A 23988-nucleotide genomic window follows, 5' to 3' on the forward strand; every position below is an offset into this window, starting at 1 on the left:
GGGGCAAGTATGGAGTTGGCTTTTGCGGAGGTTGGGCAATAGCTTCTTGATGGTGGTCCAGGACACAATCACTTTAGCGGATCCGGTATCAACTTCCATCTGGCAGGCCACTCCCTCAATCTTGACCGTCAGGAACAGCTTGCTAATCTCAGGTCTGTGTTTGTTGGTGGTCACCTCGGTAACTCGGCAGCCTCGGTAGATGACATAGCAATATTCACTGGTGGAATACTCCGTAGCTGCCTGCCAAGAACTTTTACTCCGATAACACAGACAAAAATACACACAGTTTGAATAGTCCAGTTTGTAATTAAATCCACAGTAAATAGGCGTTGTGTCCAAAGGTGCAGTGACTCGCCAGAGATTTAGCTTTGTCCGTCACAGAGTCCGAATGGCCACCACACTCCCTTTTATAGCCTGTGGGGTGTGGTCCAGTGACTCAGCTTAATCTCTGGCACGCCTCCTTTTCTGCTGCGCACGCTTGTCTCTCCGACGCTGGCGTGGGTCCAACCACAATGTTTCTTCGTCACTATCCGACGGCTCGGAAACACCTGGCTCCTGGCCAATCTCTTCTCCTTCGGGAGACACCTGAGGCACTGCCAGAGAGGAGGGTCCTGGAGAGGGAGGCCTGGCTGTCTCCTGTCCTTCATGTTCAGAGCCTTCTTCCTCTGATAAGATAGGCTCGGAGGACAGAGCCACAACACTATCCCCCACCGCAGGGCCCTTCCCCTGGGTCTGACGGTCGGGATGTGGTCAGGACGGGAACTGGTCGTGAAAGGCCCGTACCAGTTCAGGGGCCTGAATGGAAGAAGCGTCCACCCAGCTGAAATCCTCGGGCCCATACCCCTTCCAGGCGATGAGGTATTGGAAGCGCCCCTTCAGCCAACGGGAGTCCCGGATGCTGTCCACCTCGTACGTCGAGGTGTCGTCCTCGTCGGCTGCGGCTGGGGGGACAGGCGTTGTCGGGCGTCGGAGATGGCTCGCTGGGGCCTCAGGGACCAGGAGGGATCGATGGAAAACGGGGTGGAGCCGCATGGAGTGTGGTAGAGTCAACCGGTAGGCCACCGGGTTGATGACCGCCTCAACGGGGAAGGGACCAATAAAGCGGTGGGCCAGTTTCTTCACCGGCCGGTCCGTGGGGAGGTGTTTTGTGGACAGCCACACCCGATCTCCGACTTCCAGCGGTGGCATCGCCCGTCGGGAGCGATTGGCGACCTGTTTATAGTCCTCTCTCGCCCAGATCAGCTGCCGCTGCACCAGTTGCTGCACCGCCTGCAGCTCCGAGAGGAAGTCCTGGGTCTCGGGAACAGGGGAATCCGAGATTGACAACAGGAAAAGCCATGGATGGTATCCGACATTGGCATGGAACGGGGTCATCTGGGTGGAGGTGTGTTGGGAGTTGTTAAAGGCAAACTCCGCCAGGGGAAGGTACTCGGTCCAGTTGTCCTGCTGCTGGTTGACGAAACAGTGGAGGTACTGTTCTAGGATGCCAATGACCTTCTCCGTTCCCCCATCAGTCTCTGGATGGTGCGTCGACGACAGGCACACCTGCACCTCCAATGCGGCCATCAGGCTTTTCCAGAAGCGGGCCATGAATTGGGCCCCGCAGTCCGAAACCACCCAGTCCGGCAGGCTGTGGAGGCGGAAAATGTGTTGCAGGAACAGGCAGGCCGTGGTGCGGGCCAATGGCAGTCCGCGGCACAGGATAAAATGTGCCATTTTCGTGAGCGTATCCACCACCACGAGGATGGTCGTAAACGTAGCGGACGGTGGCAGGTCTGTCACGAAGTCCATGGAGATGGCTCCCCATGGTCTCTCTGGTGTCGGCAGCAGCTGGAGGAGTCCAGGAAGTGGGCCAGACGTGGCTTTGGCCTGTCGGCACATCACACAGGACGTCACGTACGCGTGCACATCATGCCATACCCGAGGCCACCAAAAAGTCTGCGTCACCAGGTTCAACGTCTTAAAGAAACCGAAGTGCCCCGCCGCGGGGTTGTCATGGCACTGGTTCATGACGAGGGCTCGGAGCGGACTCGTGGGCATGTACAACCGGCCCCGGTGCTTCAGCAAGTCCTCCTCCAAGGTCCATGGGGACGCGGGGCCGACTTCCGCTTTCTGCTGCTGCGACCAGTCATCCCGGCGCTGCGCTTCCAGCACCTGAGCCCACAGGTCCGCCAGTTCCTGGACCGCGGCCAAGGATTCCGTTGGCAGCACCATCCGTGGGGGAAGGGAGTCCTTAGGGCAGAAGTATTCCGGCTTGTGGGATAGCGCGTCCGCCCTCTGGTTGAGGCTACTCGGGATGTAGGTGACGTGGAAGTTGAACTGGGCGAAAAACAACAACCACCAGATCTGCCGCTGGTTCAACTTCCTGGCCGTGGTGAGGTGCTCCAGGTTCCAATGGTCCGTCCGCACCTCCACCTGGTGTCAGGCCCCCTCGAGGTGATGCCGCCAAGCCTCGAATGCGGCCTTGATAGCCAGCAACTCCTTTTCCCAGATGGTGTAGTTGCGCTCGGAAGGATTGAGTTTCCTTGAGTAATAAGCGCAGGGAAAAAGAGTGCTGCCATCCACCGGGGCCTGTAGCAGTACTGCTCCAATTGCCACCTTGGACGCATCCGTCTCGACTACGTGACGAAGGCCCGCTTGAGGACCTCGAAGGCCTGCTGCTGCGGGGGCCCCCACTGGAACGGGACTTTCTTTCGAAGGAGTTGGGTCAGCGGCAAGGCCAGGGTGGCGAAGCCCAGGATGAAGGTCCGGTAATAGTTGGCGAACCCCAGCAGACGCTGGACATCGTTCACCCGACGTGGGGGTTCCCAACTGCGCAAGGCCTCCACTTTGCGCGGGTCCATCGCGATGCCCTCGGGGGTGATGATGTGCCCGAGGAACTCTATGGAAGTCTGGAAGAAGTAACATTTCTCCAACTTCGCATAGAATTGGTTCTCCCGCAGGCGCTACAGGACCTGACGGACATGCTGGAGGTGGCTCTCCTGGGTCTGGGAATAGATCAAAATATCGTCCAGGTAGATCACCATGAACCGGTCCAACATGTCCCGGAACACGTCATTCATCAGGTGCTGGAAGACCGTGGGGGCGTTGGTCAACCCGAACGGCATGATGGTGTATTCAAAGTGGCCATATCAGGTGCCAAATTTGTCCCCCTCTTGCACGCGCACCAGGTTGTAGGCCCCTCGGAGATTGAGCTTGGTGAAGATCGAGGCCTCCCGCAACCTCTCCATCAGCTCCGGGATGAGCGGCAGGGGGGTAGCGATTCCGCACTGTGATGGCATTCAAGCGCCAGTAATCACAGCACAGGCGTAAGTCCCCCGTCTTCTTCTTCACAAAGAGGACCGGGGCTGAGAGCGGGGAGGACGAAGGCCGGATGAACCCACGGGCCAGGTTTTTGTCCAGAAAGTCCAGTAGGGCGGCCAACTCGGGCTCCGACATGGAATACAGGCGGCCCGCGGGCAGTGGCGCATTGGGCAGCAGGTCCATCGGGCAGGCGTAGGGTCAGTGCAGGGGTAATCGGTCCACCTCCTTTTTGCTGAACACATCTGCGAAGGGCGTCAGCTCAGGAAGCAAGGAGACGGCCGGGGTGGAGACGTCCTGACTGGCACAGGTGTGGCAGAGGTGGTCGACACACTGCAGGCTTGGGAACGAGATGACGTTTCTCGACCATGCCACCTGAGGATCGTGGGCCCGAAGCCAGGCCATCCCCAGGACCAATGGAAAAAGAAGGTCCGCCGTCACGTAGAACCGGATCGCCTCTTCGTGGTTCCCAATGGCGAGGCGCAAGGGCTGGGTAGCGAATTTGATGGGCCCCGCCACGAGTTCCCGCCCATCGACAGTCTCGACCCTCAATGGAAGGTCCACCGAAACCAAGGGGACTTTAAAATGGGCCACAAAGGCCTGGTCCATGAAGTTGTCATGGCCCCCGAGTCCACCAGCACGTGCGCCTGAAGCCCCTCCGACAAAACCAACAAAACTCGGGTGTCCAGAATCAGGTGCCGAGGGGGCTCACAGTCCACAGCTGCCGACTCCGGCGGGGCATGACTACGTGCCTGGCCCAGGGTTTCCCCTAGGCCAGGCCTGGCCCGTTTCCCAGCTGGTCACGCCGAGATTCCGGAACAGGCTTGAGCACCCCACTCCGCTTCCTGGGACACGAGGCGGCAAAATGTCCAGCCTCGCCACAATAGAGGCACAATCCCCCTTGGCATCTTTACATCCGCTCCTGGGCCGTCATTTGAAGTCTGGCTGCTCCGAGCTCCATGGGCTCCTCAGCCATTGCCACAAAGCGCGGGGTGGTCCGGGGCACTGTAGGTGCGAAACGCGGGGGGTGCCGAAGTTGCCTGTGGTTCCGGAAGGGGCCGACGAGGCCGTTGCCATTGAAGGCGGGTGTCGATGCGCAGGCATTGGGTCACCAGCGCGTCGAGGGTCTGAGGCACCTCCATCCGGACCAGTTCATCCTGCAGCTCGTCTGAGAGGCTGTCCTGGAAGGCATCCATCAGCGCCACCTCATTCCAAGCCGAGTCCTGGCCTAGAAGTCAGAACTCAGCAATATAGTCCTGCAGGGGGCGCTTCCCTTGGTGGAGGTCTTTGATGCGCCTCGCTGCCGCCTGAACCCGGAGGGGGTCCTCATACATCACGCGCAGGTGTTGCAAAAAGCCCTGATAGTCCAAGAGTAACGGGCTGTTTTGCAGCAACAGGGGCGTGGCCCATCGGGCGGCAGAACCAGAGAGGGAGCTAATCACGAATGCCACCCGAGCCCGGTCATCCGGAAAATCCTCCGGCCTCATCGCCATGAAGAGTTGGCATTGTCCCATGAAGGCTGGGAACATCTCCGGCTGCCCAGAAAACCTATCTGGCACGTTCACTGGGCATCTCGAACAGGGAGGAGGAGGAGGGGGAGCTGCAGGAGCATTTCCCAAAGCAAGTTGGGCAGTTAGCTGTGCCACTTGCTGCTGCAGGAGCTGATTGGCATCTAGCAGCTGCTGTACCTGCTGCTGCAGCTGTTGGTCCATCGTGGGTTAACGATGGTTTATGTCCAGGTGATGGACAAGATGTTCTGTCCCTGTCCCACACACGCACCTAACCAGCCAGCCAAGGGTTAAATAAACTCTTCAAACACTCAACGTCAGTGATAAGGAACTTGGCAGCAACTCCGTAGCTGCCTGCCAAGAACTTTTACTCCGATAACACAGACAAAAATACACACAGTTTGAATAGTCCAGTTTGTAATTAAATCCACAGTAAATAGGCGTTGTGTCCAAAGGTGCAAAGTGACTCGCCAGAGATTTAGCTTTGTCCGTCACAGAGTCCGAATGGCCACCACACTCCCTTTTATAACCTGTGGGGTGTGGTCCAGTGACTCAGCTTAATCTCTGGCACGCCTCCTTTTCTGCTGCGCACGCTTGTCTCTCCGACGCTGGCGTGGGTCCAACCACAATGTTTCTTCGTCACTATCCGACGGCTCGGAAACACCTGGCTCCTGGCCAATCTCTTCTCCTTCGGGAGACACCTGAGGCATTGCCAGAGAGGAGGGTCCTGGAGAGGGAAGCCTGGCCGTCTCCTCTCCTTCATGTTCGGAGCCTTCTTCCTCCGATAAGATAGGCTCGGAGGACAGAGCCACAACACCAAAGGTGATTTTCACTGCAACTGAGGCAAAATGATTTTGAGGATCTTGGTTGTCCCATTGGGCCCTTTTTTACGGTTGTAGATGCCTTTAAACAACTGACATCCCCCTCGTTTTCCTCATCCATAGCCTCGTCCTCATAATGAACAGCGGTGGCTAAACCAGCATGTGGTTGAAATTTTCTTATATCCATTGCGGACTTATGGGACATCTCGGCAGCTTGGGCCTCCTCAAGTGCCGTTGGGAGGTCCAACTCCTTCCTTGCTAGCAGCCTCCTTTGAAGTCGGATGTCCCTGATGCCACAAACTAACTGTTCTACAAGGGCATCATCCAAGTCCCTGAACTCACAGTCTAAAGCTGCCGTTCGGAGGCGAGCCATGTATTGGTTTATGGACTCCCCTTCCTCTTGCACTATCTGTCTCAGGTTAAAACAGCAGGCTATACAGGAGGGAACTGGCGAGTAATGACTCCTCAGTTTCTCTCGTAATGCCTCCTAGGGAGCCGTGTGTACTGGAAGAGGAGCGACTAATGCCCTTGCCGTTGCGAATACTTCTGGCCCACAAGCATTTAGAAAATGAGCGCACTTTCGGCTGCTTGAAAGTTCAGTGAATTCATTTGCTTCTAAGTAACACTCAAATCTTTTCTCGTATGCCTGCCACGTCTCTGCAGCTGCGTTAAATGGGGCGAACGTAGGAGGGGCCATATTCCTGTCAGGTTCGTTTGTACTTTACTTTACCTCAGTGCGGCCGCTCAGAATAACATTCACTTCTTCCGTTGCCTCAAAATCCCACCTTTGTCGCCACTTGTTGTGTTTGGATTATAGTCATTAACTGAGGTGAGGATGTCAACGTAACATCGGTTTATTCCAGCCAACAGCAAAACATTAGAACACTGAACTGTCAGTCTATCTGACAGCTCGCCTTTTTATATTTGGCAAACAGAACAGCAGTAACCAATCAGGAAACGAGTAACCTCCCGAGCTTAGCATAACCCCGTCCCAACCAATCAGGTGCAGGCATTTCCATCGCTATGGTAACGCGCCGACACAACAGAATCCAGCACAAAATCTAACTTCATTTTTCCACTCTTAAAAACAGTAGCAGCTGAGAATCCACTCGATAGATTAGTTTCAGGAAGCAAAAGAGACGCAAGGCCAGATTCTGAGAGTGTCCTTTCATGTGGCTGCTGAGCTTCTTCCAACTCCAACTTAGGCACCTAATGGGCCCCGTGGGCACATGCGCACTGGCTGCCAAAGTAAGAACACTTCACACCCTTTCACTTTCCACAGGCTCCATATTGGTCCCTCTAGGCCTGTAAAAGAATCCCCCCATCCCCACCACCCATGTCAAGCTGCCCATGGCTTCCCAGCCACACCCATCTAGTTGCGGTGACCTGGCTGTGACCACCCAGTCACGCCCACCTGGCTACTGTGAGCATTACATGGAACTGGCCCTTTGAGGGCAACCAGAATGCTGATGCGGCCCTCAATGAAATTGAGTTTGATATCCCTGATCTTGACTGTACCCATTATCCATTACATACTGTATAAGCTATGAAATGGTTTATGTTGCCAGAAAGATACTCTTAAGACAAATAGTGTTATAAATGATACATACAGCAATGTGGAAGTCAATCAGATTGTGACACATACTGATTTTCAAAAATATATACAGAATCTGTAAACACAGACTCCATTTTCTCTGCCTGAAACATAAATAAGGGTGGATAGAATGGATTGATGGATATAATGGATTTGGTCCACCAAGGATTGACTTGCCAGTAAAAAAATAAAAAGGGAATTCCCTCACTTCTAATTATTCCAATAATACAAAGGATATATGGTTTGGTTTTTTTAACCAAGGACAACAGTAGGTGTTTTGCCTTTGTAACATCGTGAACACCATCCAGCAAAACTAGAGTTTCAAATGGGCTTTGCAATTAGTTTCCGAAAAGAAGTTGGAAGCTGCCTGACATGAAGAACTTGAAATTATTCTTTTTCTTGCTGCTTTTCACACAAACACTACTTTCATAAATATTAAGAGACATAGCCTAGTGTAAACTATTTTTCTCTTCCCCTAAATTAAAATACCCTTGCTTGGTCAATTTTGTGTCAAGTAAAATTAAAAAATAGAGTAAGAGTACGTAAAAAAGTTCAAATTTATAATATTTTGAGCTCAAAATGCTTTATTGCACACCTGATAGCTGTTTGATATTAACTTTATATCTAAATGCAGTGATAAAATTTACTTTAAATTATTATAAGGAATTTACAACATAGCTTAGTAAACTGGTAAATAGAAATATTTTTAACTCTAAGGAAATTACGTGTGCAAAATCTTTACCTAGAATACTTTTTAAATAGTAACGTATAATATTATGTAGTTTCACACCTGTTGTACAATTGTTGTTAATTCGAGGCAGAGTTGTATGACATTGTTCCTTGTGACAGAATAATCTGTTACAGCAGCAAAAGGTGATCTGGAAAAATAAAATATGGCAAATATAAATCTTGTTAATAGTGATCTTCTATTATGCTAACTATACAACATTTTAAAATAATATTGAATATTAAAACTTGTCATCTGTTCGTTAAGCTGGAGCTGTGATCCCAGAAAGATCCCCAGGTAGCACACCTCTCTCTAATGGAGAATGCAGCCCTATCCAAGATTAATGAGGGAGATCTATGTTGTGCTTCCATCATGAAAAATACATTAACTACTATAACTAGATTGATTCTCTAAGAATTAGCTATTTTAAGCAGGGAGAAAGAAAGAAAAACAGTTTTAAAAAATATATCACACATTTTTATTGTTTTCTCATTTCTTCTATTGAATTTCTGTAAACTCAAAACAGCACTGCAATAAACAGCAGAAGTCAGATCATGTGGAATATAATTTTGCATCAAATATTTTAGGTTGCTTTTTATGAAAAATCTTTAGTATAAAGTATTCTAAATTTAATTTGCTTAAGAATAATAAACTGCCTTTAAAAATAATTATTTTATAACACTGTTCTCCTATATAGCAGAATTTAAATTTAAAATGGAAATATCCAGACTACAAAGCTACCTTTTCAGTTATTACATTATTTATGTAATAAATATAAAATATTGCTAAAATTATTTGACATTCATCTATCTTCAATATTAATTATCTGAAATGCTAGCACCATATGTACTCCAAGTGCATATATTCTATAATATCTGTTCATGTTAAATCACAGAGAAGCGGATGTTCTGTTTTTAGTATGTCTTGTTAAGCAGTTATAACTTTTTTTTTTCAATTGCATATTTAAACTGTATTTATTTTCCTTATGTTTTGTATTTTCTTCATTCCATGTCTTACATTTTCTTGAAACACACTGAAGCAATTTGCCATTCATTTCTGCTGTGTTTGATTTTGGTATTGGTTCTCAGGCCAATAGGGTTGGCCTCTCTCATGCTTTCTCCAGTTGTTAAATTAAAGCATGAGGGAAGGTCTTTCCTCTACTAGCAAAAGTAACCTTACCAGAAACTCCCATTCCCACTGGTATTGTTCTCTGGGTCTTTGAAGCTACAGAACCTTTCCACTTCCACATTTCCATTAGAACATCAAAGATCAGGGTCTTTTCAGTGGCAATAATGGTTATAAAAGCTGGAGAGAAATCAGGCAGATACATTGAGATGCATCTGAAAACAGGGCATATGCTGCAAGATCCAATCAATCACTTTCCTGGACTAAATAAAAGCTGGCTGCTCCCTTAATCGTAGTAGAAGCTCACACACATATATACTCATGTGATATAAAAAGATAATGGATTAGAAGCAATGATTTTGTTGGGTAGGTTAAATATAAAAAGTAGTAATAGGTAGATGGACCAAATCAAAAATACATTTAATGACCTGGTTCAGCAACTATTCTGACACCGCTAAAACGTGGTACTTTCAACTGTCTCAAATTTTCAGCCATTGTAGCACCCCATAGAATCACGTGATCATGATCCATGCCCCTAGCAACTGTCCTGGACATACCACAGTCACATGATCACAATTTATTACCTTTCCTGATCAGCAAAGTCAGGAGGAAGCCAGCAGGAAGTTGGAACTTGTATCATGTGAGATCCTTGCTTAATGACCCACACAATCCTTACTTAATAATGGTAACCAGGGAATACCAGTTATGCCATCAATAAGCAGTTTAGTCTTTTGGCAAAAATTGTAATTGAGTAAAATGTATTTCATCTTGAAAAACTGTATAAGATAAGAAATGGCCAATTCTCTGTTCAAAAAAAGATGTGGGTGAATGTGGGGGGAAAATGAATAAAACTGGATTCAAAAAATAATAATAAGCAGTTTAGTCACATGACATTAAGTTTTATGGTTTCATAACTTAGCTATGAAAATGCTGAGTTCAATTGCCACTGTTAAGCAAGGACTACCTATAAAGACATAGAATAGAATAGAATAGAATAGAATAGAATAGAATAGAATAGAATAGAATAGAATAGAATAGAATAGAATAGAATAGAATAGAATAGAATAGGAGTTGGAAGGGACCTTAGAGGTCTTCTGACGAGCACCCTGCCCAGGCAGGAAACCCTACACCACTTCAGACAAATGGTTATCCAACATCTTCTTAAAAATTTCCAGTGTTGGGGCATTCACAACTTCTGCAGGCAAGTTGTTCCACTGATTAATTGTTCTAACTGTCAGGAAATTTCTCCTTAGCTCTAAGTTGCTTCTCTCCTTGATTAGTTTCCACCCATTGCTTCTTGTTCTACCCTCAGGTGCTTTGGAGAATAGCTTGACTCCCTCTTCTTTGTGGCAGCCCCTCAGATATTTGAATACTGCTATCATGTCATCCCTAGTCCTTTTTTTCATCAGACTAGACTTGAGCCTAGACATACCCAGTTTCTGCAACCGTTCTTCATATGTTTTAGCCTCCAGTCCCATAATCAACTTTGTTGCTCTTCTCTTTCTAGATCTCAACATCTTTTTTATATCGTGGCGACCAAAACTGCAGTATTCCAAGTGTGGCCTTACCATGGCATTATAAAGTATTAACACTTCACGTGATCTTGATTCTATCCCTCTGCTTATGCAGCCCAGAACTGTGTTGGCTTTTTTGGCAGCTGCTGCACACTGCTGGCTCACATCTAAATGGTTGTCCACTAGAACTCCAAGATCCCTCTCACAGTTACTACTATTGAGCAAGGTACCACATATACCGTACCTGTGCATTTTGTTTTTCTTGCCTAAATGTAGAACCTTACTTTTTTCACTGTTGAATTTCATTTTGTTCATATTGGTTATTACTTAGTTTGCTTCTAGGTGTTTGGTGATTTGTTGCTTGATTATCTTTTCCAGAATCTTCACTGGTATTGAGTTCAGGCTGATAGGTCTGTAGTTTCCTAGATCTGGGAACTACATCAGCTCTTTTTCCAGTCCTCTGGCAGTTCCCCTGTGCTCCAGGATCTTTGAAAGATATAGTTCAGTGGTTCTGAGATCTCGTCTGCCAATTCCTTCAGAAACATGGGGTGTAATCCAGCCGGTCCTGGTGATTTGAACTCATCTAAGATTGACAGGTGTTCACTTACCATTTTCTTCCCTATTTTAACTTGTGTTCCTAATCTATTCTTTGTGGTGCTGTTTTTGATAGGTTGGACTGTTTTTTCCTTTTCTGTAAAGACAGATGCAAAAAATGAGTTAAATAGTTCTGCTTTCTCCCTGTTGCTTGTCACGGCAATGGGCCAATTGTTTCCTTGACTTTTTTCTTGTTTTTAATATGTTGGAAGAAGCTTTTTTTATTATTTTTTACTTCAGTCACAAGCCTTTGTTTATTGTGAGCCTTAGCTTTCCTCACTTCATCTTTACAGGCTTGGGCTATTTGCTGATATTCTACCTTAGTTATTTGCCCCTATTTTCACTTTTTATACTTGACCTTTTTGCCTTTCAATTTGTCAGAGAGTTCTTTATGCAGCCATGCTGATTTCTTTTCAGAGCTATTATTTTTCTTCTTCATTGGTATTGTGCTAGACTGGGCTTTTATAATCTCACTTTTCAAAATTTCCCAAATTTCTTGAGTTGTTTTCCCCTTGAGGATTCTCATCCATGTAATCCTTCCCAAGCTCTCTCTAAGGTTATTGAAATTAACTCTCTTAAAGTCCAAGACTCTAGTTTGACTTTGTTCTACTACTTGTGTTTGCATAATATTGAATTCCAATATTTCATGATCACTTGCCCCCAAGGTTCCTGTAGCTTCAAAACCTTCTACCATTTCATCTCTGTTAGTGAGAATTAAGTCCAATATGGCTGATCCCCTTGTTTCCTTCTCTACTTTTTTGGGAAACAAAATTGCCTGCTAGGTTTGTTAGGAACCTGTTAGATCTTCCACTTGGTGCAGAGTTTGTCTCCCAGTTGATGTCAGGGTAGTTAAAATCCTCCATTACTATTGTGATGTGCTTCCTACATACCTTAGTTAACTGACTAGCAAAAAGTTCATCTACTTCGTCTGTTTGGTTGGGTGGCCTATAGTATAGACCTATGCCAATGTCATTTCCCCCCCACTTTAATATTGACCCAAATGCATTCAAGATAATTTTCATCATTGTTGTGCTCTATTTCTGTAGAGATGTAGTTATTTCTTATATATAGTACAACTCCACCTCCTCTTTTATTTGGTCTATTTCTTTTAAATAATTTATATCCCTCTAGCTGTATGTTCCATTTGTGGGTTTCATCCCACCAAGTTTCTGTAATGGCAACAATATCATATCTGCCCTCATTTACTTGAATTTCTAATTCACCCTGTTTATTCCTCATACTCTGTGCATTGGTGAATAGACATTTGAATCCATTTTGATTGACCCTATGTTTACTGTCTACATAACCTGTGTTGTGCCTGACTGCCCCTACTTTCTTGCCACCTGTTTGATTAGTGCACATGGTATGGCACTCACTATTAAATGCTTGGTTTTGCTTGACAGCAGGGCTGATAATCTTACCCACACAGACATCTATGTTACATGGACTGATAACCCTATTAATTTTAGATTGTTGGGGACAGAAATGTTCTGTATCAATTAATTTTCTGTCCCTGCTGTTCAGTTTAAATGTTTATCCAGAAAATCTGTGAATTTAATGCTAAATAACTCAGTTCCTTTCTTTGATGGATGCAATCCATCTTTTTTGTACAGTTTTCATTGGACCAGCTGCAGACATAATGACTAATAAAATCAAAGCCTTCCCTTTTACACCACTCCTTTAGCCACACGTTAAACGCCGCTACACGCTGGCCTTTCCCTTTTTGTTCCTTATATACTTATAAAACCTCTGAAAAGATAAGCCTACAACCTATACTATTAAATTCATACCCCAAGCTCTGGAAATCATTCTGCACATAAAGTACATCCTTTTGGGACAGATCATTGGTGCCAAGATGTATAATAACATCAACAGCACAGTCCTTACTGGCATTCTTGACTATTTTAAGAATACACCTCTTGTCTCTGCTGACAGTAGCACCTGGCAGACACCTGACCTCTTTCAAAACCTCCATATCTTTTCCTAAATTTACATCCCTTACAATTAAATCACCAACCAGAAGGTGACTTCTCTTTTTGGATACTGTGTTCTTCTCGTGTGACCGATGTGATTCACACTTTCTCCTTTCCAAAGTAAGTTCTTCATCTCAGACTACGATCCCTTGCTTATTTGAGTTATCATTATCACAACTATCTTGACCTGTCACTTTAGTGTCCCTATTAAAGTCAGCAAGGGCACTATATCTGTTATGCTGGGACACAGAAAAAGCTTTGTGTTTATGGTTCACAACTGTCACCCTGCCAGATCCCACAGTTGTCCATTCTGCCCTTCTCCTGCAGGATCTTTGTAGTAGAGGGGACTGATAAAATAAAATCATAATCTCAAGTGCACTAACCCTGAATGTATTATTGCTATTTTGGTTTATAGTTATGATTCGCATGCTGTTAGGCGTGCAGGCCGCTACCTTTCTCCTCTGTACTCACTCTCAGACTCCTCCCTCACAGCCAGCAGCTCCTCCCACCAGCTTCTGTGAAGTTAAAATGTAATGGAGGCAAGTTTCACTCTGCCTTTGCTCTGTACTCACTCTCAGACTCCCCCCTCACAGCCATCAGCTCCTCCCACCAGCTTCTGTGAAGTTAAAATGTAATGGAGGCAAGTTTCACTCTGCCTTTGCTCTGTACTCACTCTCAGACTCCCCCCTCACAGCCAGCAGCTCCTCCCACCAGCTTCTGTGAAGTTAAAATGTAATGGAGGCAAGTTTCACTCTGCCTTTTCTCTGTACTCACTCTCAGATTCCTCCCTCACAGCCAGCAGCCCCTCCCAACAGCTTCTGTGAAGTTAAAATGTCATTGTGAACTAAAATGTCTTCTGTGAACTAAAATGTCATAAAGTCACTGGAGAAATTATTGGCTATTTTTAGAAGCATGTTGAGATGGCATCACAAGTCAAATTCACCTTGATGACACTTAAATAATATTTTTGTGTTTGTATCATGTAATATACAAGATAATAATGATTTGTTACTTTTTCTACAATCACTACCAACTATAAATTTGTGATAAGTTCTAAATTGTTTTGACTCTTGAAAAAGTGCAAGAAATTGGATCTTAAATTAATTAGCTATGTTTAATAAATAGAATAAAAATGTTCTTATTTGAAAATATCAGTGGGTGTTATTTCATGCTGTACAACATTTTCATTTCCAAAAGTGTTGGGTAAGGTTACACCATTATTTCAACAGAAATGTTGCTTAAAGTATATAGCACAGTACTCTAACAGGAAAGTCAAAAAGTCCTGACTATATTTGCTATCCCTATCTACCCTAACTGCCCTAAAGTTGAAGCTGTGAAGGACTGTTTCATCAACCAAGAAAGGCTGCTGGAATCCTTAGCTTTAAGCAAAGATGTCCAACCTTGGCAACTTTAAGACCTGTAAACGTCAACTCCCAGAATTCCCCAGCCTGTCTGAAATTCTGAATTCTGAAAGTTGACGTCCACAAGTCTTAAAGTTGCCATAGTTGGACACTCCTGAAGTAAAGGAATGGCAGCCCATTAATAAAGCAGCATTTGGTTCTATCATCAGTAATCAATCTGCCTCTAGGCAGCGTTCAAAAGCAGTTGCCAAATGGGACTAACTTTGGTGCTAATTCTTCAGTATAGAACTAAGTTTTATCTATATTTAAGCTTAAATTATATGTTGTGATCTCTATAAATTTTACTGATGTTTCAAATAAAGAAAGCAGATGACTTGTAATTAATACTTTAATACAACTTATGATACATTACATTTATTTATGAGAACAATAAGGTATCATCCTTGGAACAACTGAAATGGTTTTACCTGTCCAGCCATGCTAGGAGACTTTTTGCTGCTCCAATCAAATCCACCACTGAAGTAAGGAAATCATTTGGTAATTTTCTGCTACTCCTACCATCATAATGACCGCTCCTCCTTCTTCCTGTGATAAAGTTCTGAAGGTTTTTGGCAGATGCATTTAGCTTGTGAGAAAGTGTTTTTAGGTTCTCAGTTTCTAATCCATAATTCTGCATTTTAAAAAAGGGCACAAAAAGTTTATTCTTATTAATAATATTTTAATCCTTAGCCCATGAATGCATCAATTATTATTTCTTGCATAATTTTATTTCTGTGTTAAAAGTAGAAATTAAAAATCTACCAACTATAAATTTGAAATATGAGTATTATATATTTCCATAGTAAAATGGTACTTTTTAATTAAAAGAAACAATTGAAGCTTTATTTGAAATATATATAAGAAACATTCAGTTAACAATTTAGGAATTATATATGACTATATAAGTTTAAGCATTATTCTGAATCTTTAATACATTACAGCATAGGATATTTTCAATATCCTTATTTTTTAAAAAATTAACATTTAATTTGCTTTTCTGGATCAGAAATTCCCACGATTCCTTAACTTATTTGGTTCTTTTTATAAAACTTGATGTTTCCTAGAAAACTTTCTCCTTAATCATTCTAAGACACATTTGCAATAAAATCTTTAAAATCATGTCTAATGATGTAGAATCTCTTTCTATAGAGTAGAAAACTCTTAAAAATCAAGTAATGCTTGCATGAGATCAGTCTTATCTTCAGGCAACAGAAAAATCTGCTGCCAAAATGTTCGTGCAACACGAGCCACTTTGAACCTCTTTGCTTCTTTCAAACCTTAATGCTTTTCAACTTGCCAATGAACTGGGGGAGGGGAGAAGGGGCAAATGGAATGCTGAGAATGTATATGGAGGTTGCCAACCATCAAGGTCACGACTGCAGGTGCTGGAGAAAGAATAGTTATGGGACTGTTCCCATAATAAAAGGACATCTCATAATTGGACAATGTTATCACCCAGAGGTGGGGAGAAGAGGAAGCTATTGTTTAACTAGGCAAGCATTTGAGAGGGAAAACTAGAGCTGGTTTTGTTTCTTCAGTACCAAAATGGTGTATCCAATAAAGTTTTACTTTTGGGAATTCAAAGCTCCCGAGAGTGTTTCCTTATTTTGGGTTCACTAGTCAGACAATTGATATTTAACCAGCTCTCCCTAAATTAACACAGCCTACTCATATGCCTCTGAGAGAGCTGTAACCTAACAATGTCCGGAGGGCAGCAAAAAGTTAATGCTGCAGCGAAGCCTGGATTGCTCCCTCTTTGGGAGGCACCGGCAGCCACCCAAGCTATCTTGGGGGCATAGACGGTAGTGACTCAATCCAAGATGAGGGTGGAGAAGATAGAGCAGCCACCAGTGTGTGAGGAAGGAGTCATGGCCTGATCCATTTGCCTTCACCCGAAGATGTAATGGCTGAGCAGAGTGGGGAAGGCACCTAAATTAGAGCTTCCCTTGGGCCTACCTGGAGTGGCCATAACTCGAGGAAGCAAATGAAAGGCCCAGAAAGTTACAGACTGGGAAGAACCAGGAAGAATGGAAATTCCTGCAGCATGCTGTAGCCCTTCTGTGGAGCAACTGCACAAAAACTTAGTCAGAATGGAGATGCATGGAGCAGTGTTAATAAAATCCTCAGTCCCAGGAGCAGGGATTGAATGGACCAAGCTTCAGCAACCCCATCCCTGTCTCCACCATAACGGGTGAGACTGGGGAGTGTGGCCCAAGGAGCTGGGGTTCCCCCAGGGGGGTTGCCATCTCTTCCATGACTGTGGGAAAAGCCCAGGGATCCCTGCAACAGCAGGAGCTCAGACTCAAGCAGTCCCATATGCAGTGGCACTATCACTGGGCTATGTGCTGGTTCAGGATCACTGGGAGCCTCTGCTTCTGAAAGCCATGTTTGACAGGAGACCAGAGAAGCTAGCCTATTTCCTGAACCAGTTGTGGAACTATTTGGAGCAATATGGAGCAATGTACCTGGATGAAGTTGACCACTTAAACGCCATCTCTTCGAATCTAGAAGAGGAGGCAGCAGATTGGGTGATGTATCTCCATGTCAGATCCGTGTATCTGCCATTCTTCAGAGGAAGGGGGGAGGAGTTTGGAGTTTCATACATTTAGTTTCTCTTTCCTCTCTATGTACCCAAGATATCCTATTTCTTGCCTTGTCTTTTGTGTAACCTTTCATCTGATTTATTTATTTATTTGTTTCCATTTCTATACTGCCCTTCTCCAAACAGGACTGTTTGCCTGGCACCTTGGATGCCTAGAAAATTCTCAACTCTTGGAGAATGCAAGGGGAGGGAGGGCCATATAGATTGCAATGCCAGAAGATGGCCCTGAGAAACTTTTCTTATCTCTTTCTCAGAGAGGCCAGTACAATAACATCTTAACACTTGCAGATTGGCGGAATCCACATCGGACTGTTCAGAGGACTGTACTTTCCTTTATCCTAATTGTATGCTCTGATGAACCTCAGAACCTGCTTTGAATCTGTCCTGCTTTCACCCCTTTTCAATAAAAGGTTCCTTTTGAAATACAAAGTTTCAAGAGTCTTCACTTTCTTGAATAAGGGGACAAGGCTGGGCCTTACACTCCATGATGAAGGGGCACCAGAATTGGGGAATGTTGATGCCCTCTTGGAGGAGCTTTGAGACAGATTTGGAGATCTTGTGCAAGCCCACTGAGTAGAATCCAGGATCTGCATTATAAGACAGGGGAGTAGGTCAGTAACCGAATACATCTGGGAGTTCTGCAGCCTGGCTGGAAGCTGAGAGGGTGGCCAGAACACTTGCTGTTCTACCACTTCTGAGATGGACTAAACAAGGAGCTGTACCAAAACTGCCTGCCCTTGTTCTGCCCCAGCTACGGACCCCAAAGAACGCAGCACACACAAAGTCCGTTCAAACCTTAGTTTACTAAATAAACCAGTCTTTTACAACAACAGCTGTTAATTAACTGTATTAACAGCCGCCAAGAATTCAAAGAATAATAACTGAAAGCTTACTATGGTTGGCAGAATGCCCAGAAGCAATTTGCAGGAAGCTGATAAGATAAGCAAGACAAGACAGGAAGGTATGTGAACTAAGTTGTTCCCTGCAAATTGCTTCAGTCAGCGTTCCTCCTTAAATAGGTTAAGGGAGTGGCCAATTAGCCCCAAGCCTTACTCTCGAGGAGACTGCCTCCTGAGGAACCACTCCTGCTTTTTGGCAGCTCTGCGCGCCCATGCATCAAGAAGAGGCTCATCCTCTTCGTCCTCTTCACTTAAGGGAACTTCTGGAGATCCTGAAGGCCCTGGCTGAATCCCTGCCTTTGGCACCACATCTTGTCCAGCCTCCTCATTGTCTGATTCGAGTGCCAGCTGCACGGGCTGCTGGCGCAGCACCACACCAGCCTCCTCATTATCAGAATCAGCTACTAGCTGCACAGGCCGCTGACGGGCCACAACAGCCCTGAGGGATTCCAGATGACCTCGGGGCATGGTACCAGCTGGCAAACACAGTAAAACTAGACCTATTGAAGTACCGGCAGCACATAGTACATGAGGGTCACCCCAATGAGGCCAAGAGAGATGCCTGCCAGCATGCAAGGGACCAACAGTCCCTCACTTTAACCCAGAGGAGAGCCCATGGCACTTTCCCAGGCCTGCTTCCAATGTGGGAAAAAGGGCCATTGAGCAGCCAATTGTCCAGTCCCACAGCCCATGTCAGTGCCGAGGGGTTTGAGCCAGTCAAAGGCCAAGAAGGTGCCAAGGAAGGGAAAGGAAAAGATGTGGGTGGCACAGCAGGTCGTGGAGTCTCTTCCCTTTCCAACGAGAAGGAGGAAACTCCAACTCCCAGCAAGCCCAACCTGGTCTTCTACAAGAGTGACAGCGAAGGGGAGGATGATCCAATAGAAGGTGGAACCATACCCCCTTTAACTGCCCAGGGGAAGATACTAGTGCCCACTCAGGAGCAAGGGGAATATTCACAGCACCCGCTGCTTGGTTATCCTACAAACTGTGGAAAAAATGGGATTGAGACTTAAAAAACTGAGGCAGCCTATAAAGTTTGAGCAAGTTGATGACTCCCTCACTAGGGGTGCTGCCCGTCACATACCTAACCAAGCCAGTAACCCTGAGAGCGGGGAGCCACAAGGAGACTATTTGGTTCATAGTAGCCCCCAAAATGGCAGAGATTTTGGGTTTGGCATGGCAGAAGAAGTGGGATCCAGCAGTTGACTGAAAAGACAACAATTTGTGCTGGAGGAGTAGAGCAGGCAGATTGCAAAACATAGGGACAATGCACAAAGGTGGAGAAACACCATTGGTGGGAGGGGAAAGATAGACCCCAGTAATGCATTAGCTGAGAGTGGCCATGTGGGCCAGCCATCTCAAAGGAATATTGGGACCTAGCTGAAGCATTTAGCGAGCGGGAATCAGATGTACTCCCTCCCCATTGCCTCACTGACTGTGCCATTGAAACACTGCCCGGGGCAAAATTACCCAAAACCAAAGATGTATTCAATGACCCCAAGGGAGATGGAGGAGTTCAGAATCTTCATGGACAAAAATCTAGCTATGGCAGGGGTGTCAAATTCAATTTCATTGAGAGCCGAATCAGCATTATGGTTGCCCTCAAAGAACCAGTTGCATAAAAGATTATTGTCAGTGCCTCAGCGCTGGCATAGAGAGGAGAGATAAGCTCTGAACTTTTGCCTGCTAAATCCCTTTGAAGCTCAGTCGTCGTGGAAATGAGGAGGGAGGAAACATTCCTGTGAAATGACAAGACAAGAAGTCAGGAGAGGGACTTGGAAGATAGCCAATGAGAAGCAGAGAATTGGGGATCGGAAAGGGAGGGATTGGGGGGCAAAAGGTCAGTCTTGTCCGCATCGAGTCATGATCCGGTTGCTGTGCTCGAATAAAGAAAAGATTTCCTTAAAGATTGGCAGTTTGGAAATTCATTTATTTTGAGATAGCATCGAAGTCTGACAATTATGATGATTCACCACAGCCAGGTGGGCGTGCCCAAGTACTCATGGCTGGGAGGTCACAGCCAGGTTGCCATGACTAGGTGGGCATGGCTTGGTGGGCATGGCCAGCTCAACGCTACTCACTGACTGAGTCGGGACAGAATAAGTCACACCTGCTAAATCGATGTGGGGACAATTTGGTGCCCCACAAGCTCCTTGCCTCCCCAAACTACTGGCAGCTAAGCATGTGCACATGCACATGCACACCACCACGCCACATCCCAAGTTTGGGGACTTTTATCCACAGAGGAAGGAAAGGGCCTTCTTTTTTTTTTTAATTTGATTTATATGCCGCCCTTCTCCGGAGACTCAGGGCGGCTTACAATGCGTTAAGCAATAGCCTTCATACTTTTTTTGTATATTTATACAAAGTCAGCTTATTGCCCCCACAAACTGGGTCCTCAATTTACCTACCTTAGAAAGGATGGAAGGCTGAGTCAACCTTGAGCCTGGTGAGATTCGAACTTACAGTAATTGCAGACAGCTGGTGTTAATCACAATGCTATCAGTCTGCTGAGCCACCAAGCCTTCCCCTGGGCTTCTCCCCAAGCCCAGGCATGATTGACAGTTTGCAAGCTCAGATGTGGATAAAAGTCTCCAAGCTTGGAATAGGGTGTGTATGTGTGCATGCATGTGCACAGCATGCCAAAGGAGACATTCTTCTCCCAATCCGAGACATTGTTGCTGTTTCCCTGTTCAATGTCTCCTCCAAGCAAAGGAGGTGGAGGACAATGCTGCTCTGTGTGGAAGTGCAGAGGACAAAGTTTGCAGGAAGCAGTTTCCTGTGAATCCAACTTCTGCCTTGACAGATCTCTGGAGAGCAAGAGGAGGAGCAGGGGTTCAGTGCTCCCCAGTCCTGCATGAGGGAAGCTGGCCCTTCTCAAAAGGGAATCCCCATTTCCAATCATGTGTGGTAAGAATGTTGGCTTGTTGGGGCAGCCTACCCTCATGAAGTTGGACTCACAGGAAACTGCTTCCTGCAAAGTTTGTCCTCTGCACTTCCACATGCAGCAGTGTCATCTTCCACCAGGCAAGTGCCCCATCAGTCTTGCCTGATGGGGCACCAGGCAAGACTGAGGGGCGATCTGGAGGTCTCCAGTGGAGGAAGGCAAGACTATGGCAAGCACCAAAGCCTCATCCACCAGAGGAGCCTCACTGTTCTTCTCAAGCCAAGCAGAATACCCCTGGACGGCAGCACAAGCTGCCCAGAGCCCTGGGCAGCATAGGGCAAGAGCCCAGCCTGGCCTTAGAGCTCCCAGGTCACTAGGATCCCATAGCCCAGCCCAGTCCTGCTTCTCCAAGAGGGCACCTGGCAGTGCTTACTTCCTCCTCAAGGCTGCTGCTGTTGTGCTCACTCTTCTTGGCCAGGTTGCTCATGGTGGGTGCAGGAAGGCAAAGTCAGAGGGAGGACCACTCCTTCTCCATGCGAGAAGACCCGGCTTTGTAAGCAAAGCATCCTCAGCAGACCCCAGGAAAGGCCAGGAGGAGGGGGCAAGGGGATGACGAGAGGGCAGCAGGGCTGCTAGTGGCCAAGTGCTAAGGCAGGACTTCCCTCAGACCCTCCCTCCTTCTTCCAATCTCCCTCTTCCTTTCCTTTCCTTTCCTTTCCTTTCCTTTCCTTTCCTTTCCTTTCCTTTCCTTTCCTTTCCTTTTTTTCCTTCCTTCCTTCCTTCCTTCCTTCCTCCCTCCCCCCCTCCCTCCCCATTCCTTCCCAATGGGGTGATGGAACAAACTAACACAATAGTGGAGTAATACCTACATTTCTATGTAAACTATCAGCAAACCAGCTGGGTGGAGCTCCTACCTTTTGCAGAAGTGGCTTATAATAATTCAGTACATGGGTTCACCCCCTTTAAAGTGACCATGGGAGTTGAATTTGTGCCAATGCCAGAATTTCCAAAGGAACCCCCTCACTCAGTAAAGTTAGCTGAATGGATGAATACCCTGAAAGCTGATTGGGAAAATGTGCAGAAAACCCTGAATAAAATCAGAGAGTCATAAAAGAAACAGGCAAATCGGAAGAGAGCCAATCAACTTGCCAATGAACTGGGGATGGAGGGAGGGGAAAGTGGAATGCTGAGAATGTATGTGGAGATCATGAAGCTTTGCAACCATCAAGGTCACCACTGCAGGTGCTGGAGAAAGAACAGTTATGGGACTTTTCCCATAACAAAAGGGCTTCTCATAATTAGATAATGTGATCACCTAGGGGTGGGGAGAAGAGGAAGCTATTGTTTAACTAGGGAAGCATTTGCATATGAAAACCAGAGCTGGTTTTGTTTCTTCAGTATCAATATGGTATATCCAATAATGTTTTATTTTCAAATTCAAAGCTCCCAAAAGTGTTTCCTTATTCTGGGTTCACTAGTCAGACAGTTGACATGCAAATACTTATTTTAGAGGGCCTTTCAAAATATCCAGATGGTTACTTCAGCTGTAGTAATATCACAAATGAAGATCTCATCTTTAAAGTGCTGAGAAGTTTACAGCTTTTCAAAAATTCAGTATGGTTACTTTCCAGGTAATCTGCTGATACATGTGCATGCACAGAAATTATGTCCAAAAGGTTTGGCAGTAAAACGCTAATTGCACATAAAGCTAAGCTATAATTTGATTTGGTTTTGTCTTAGGATATTTTGTAACTCGCCCATTGCAATTTATTCACCAAATCATAATTACAACTACCATTTAATATGAGGTATGAATGCAGTCAGGGGTGGGATCCTACCATTTCAACAACCAGTTTGCTAAGCGCGCACATGCACAGTTTGGAGAAAACTCACCTTCTGCATTGCTGCTGGCAAGGAAAACAGCTGAGGCGCGGCAATCCACTCTGCCATGCTAATTAGCTGGGCTTCAGAAATGGAAATATAGGTGCGTATAACGCAGGGGCGGGTGGGCCCACTTCAAAATCAGAGTGAACCAGTTCGCTCATGGCTGAAAGTCAGAGCTAATGGTTCACCTGAGCTAGTCCAAACCGGTAGAATCCCACCACTGAATCCAGTCAAAGTGCCCTGTTTTGTATTTTGAGAAGAAGGCATTTTGCTTGCTGTTGTAAAAAGTAAGTATGATTTACAAAGAAATCAATGCTTCCCCTTTTGGAAACAAATTATTTCTACAAACATTTCAGTTCAATAAAAATACTTTTTCTTTGAAAAAAGCTAACTTTGATTTTAAAATGAAAGACTTTTCAACTATGATTTGTATCGCAATTCAATTTTTGTATCACTAAAACTAAATATATTAATATTACTCAAAATCTTTGAAATAGTTTTGCACAATCCCATTGATTATATATTTTTTATACATTTCAGAACCCTTTTCTTCATTCTCAAAATATTTACCAATGCACAGAGTAAGTCAACTGCTTCCAGGATAAGTTCTTGATGACCAATTCGAGTAACTCCCAGATCCTCCAGTTCTTGATGAGTAATACGTAGTAGCTGGTCTCCACCAATTTTTTCCCTCTCAAAATTCTTGATATATTGTTGCAGGCAGTCATCAAGGCCTAAGACAAAAAAAATAATAAACACAATATTTACAAACTAAAATTGGTACTTGAACTATGTTATCTATCAATGTTAGATTATTTGACATTTTTTTCAACTGAATTATATTTACTTTTGTTCCAATATACCCTGTTTCCCCCCAAAATAAGATCCAACCAAAAAATAAGCCCTGGGCATGGTTTTTCAGGATGCTAGTAATATAAGCCCTACCCCAAAATAAGCCCCCGTTAGAATTATCAGCCAGATGGTGCATTTAGTACCGTATTTCCCCCCAAATAAGACCTAACCAGAATATAAGCCCTAATGCATCTCTTGGAGTAAAAATTAATATAAGACCCGGTCTTATTTTTGGGGAAATTACAATAATTACATGTATATTTAAAAATTAAGTCTGGAAGCAAAGTATGTTTAGGAGGGCTTTTTGA

At 45.3% G+C, this 23988-nt stretch overlaps 1 protein-coding gene across 1 annotated transcript in view; it reads right to left on the bottom strand.

Moving 5' to 3' along the window:
* CNKSR2 (connector enhancer of kinase suppressor of Ras 2) overlaps positions 1–23988 on the bottom strand; it is a 418082-nt gene that overhangs the window by 363246 nt on the left and 30848 nt on the right. The window contains exons 2-4 of the mRNA XM_070944037.1: positions 23399–23562; positions 14985–15187; positions 8014–8101 (exon numbers count right to left, since the gene is read on the bottom strand). Of these exons, the coding sequence (XP_070800138.1) occupies positions 8014–8101; positions 14985–15187; positions 23399–23562 (455 nt within the window). The remainder of the gene's footprint in view (positions 1–8013; positions 8102–14984; positions 15188–23398; positions 23563–23988) is intronic.

This window comes from Pituophis catenifer, unplaced genomic scaffold (assembly GCF_029215685.1).
Source record: "Pituophis catenifer annectens isolate HBS135680 unplaced genomic scaffold, rPitCat1.0.hap2 SCAF_4, whole genome shotgun sequence".
Taxonomy (NCBI): domain Eukaryota; kingdom Metazoa; phylum Chordata; class Lepidosauria; order Squamata; family Colubridae; genus Pituophis; species Pituophis catenifer.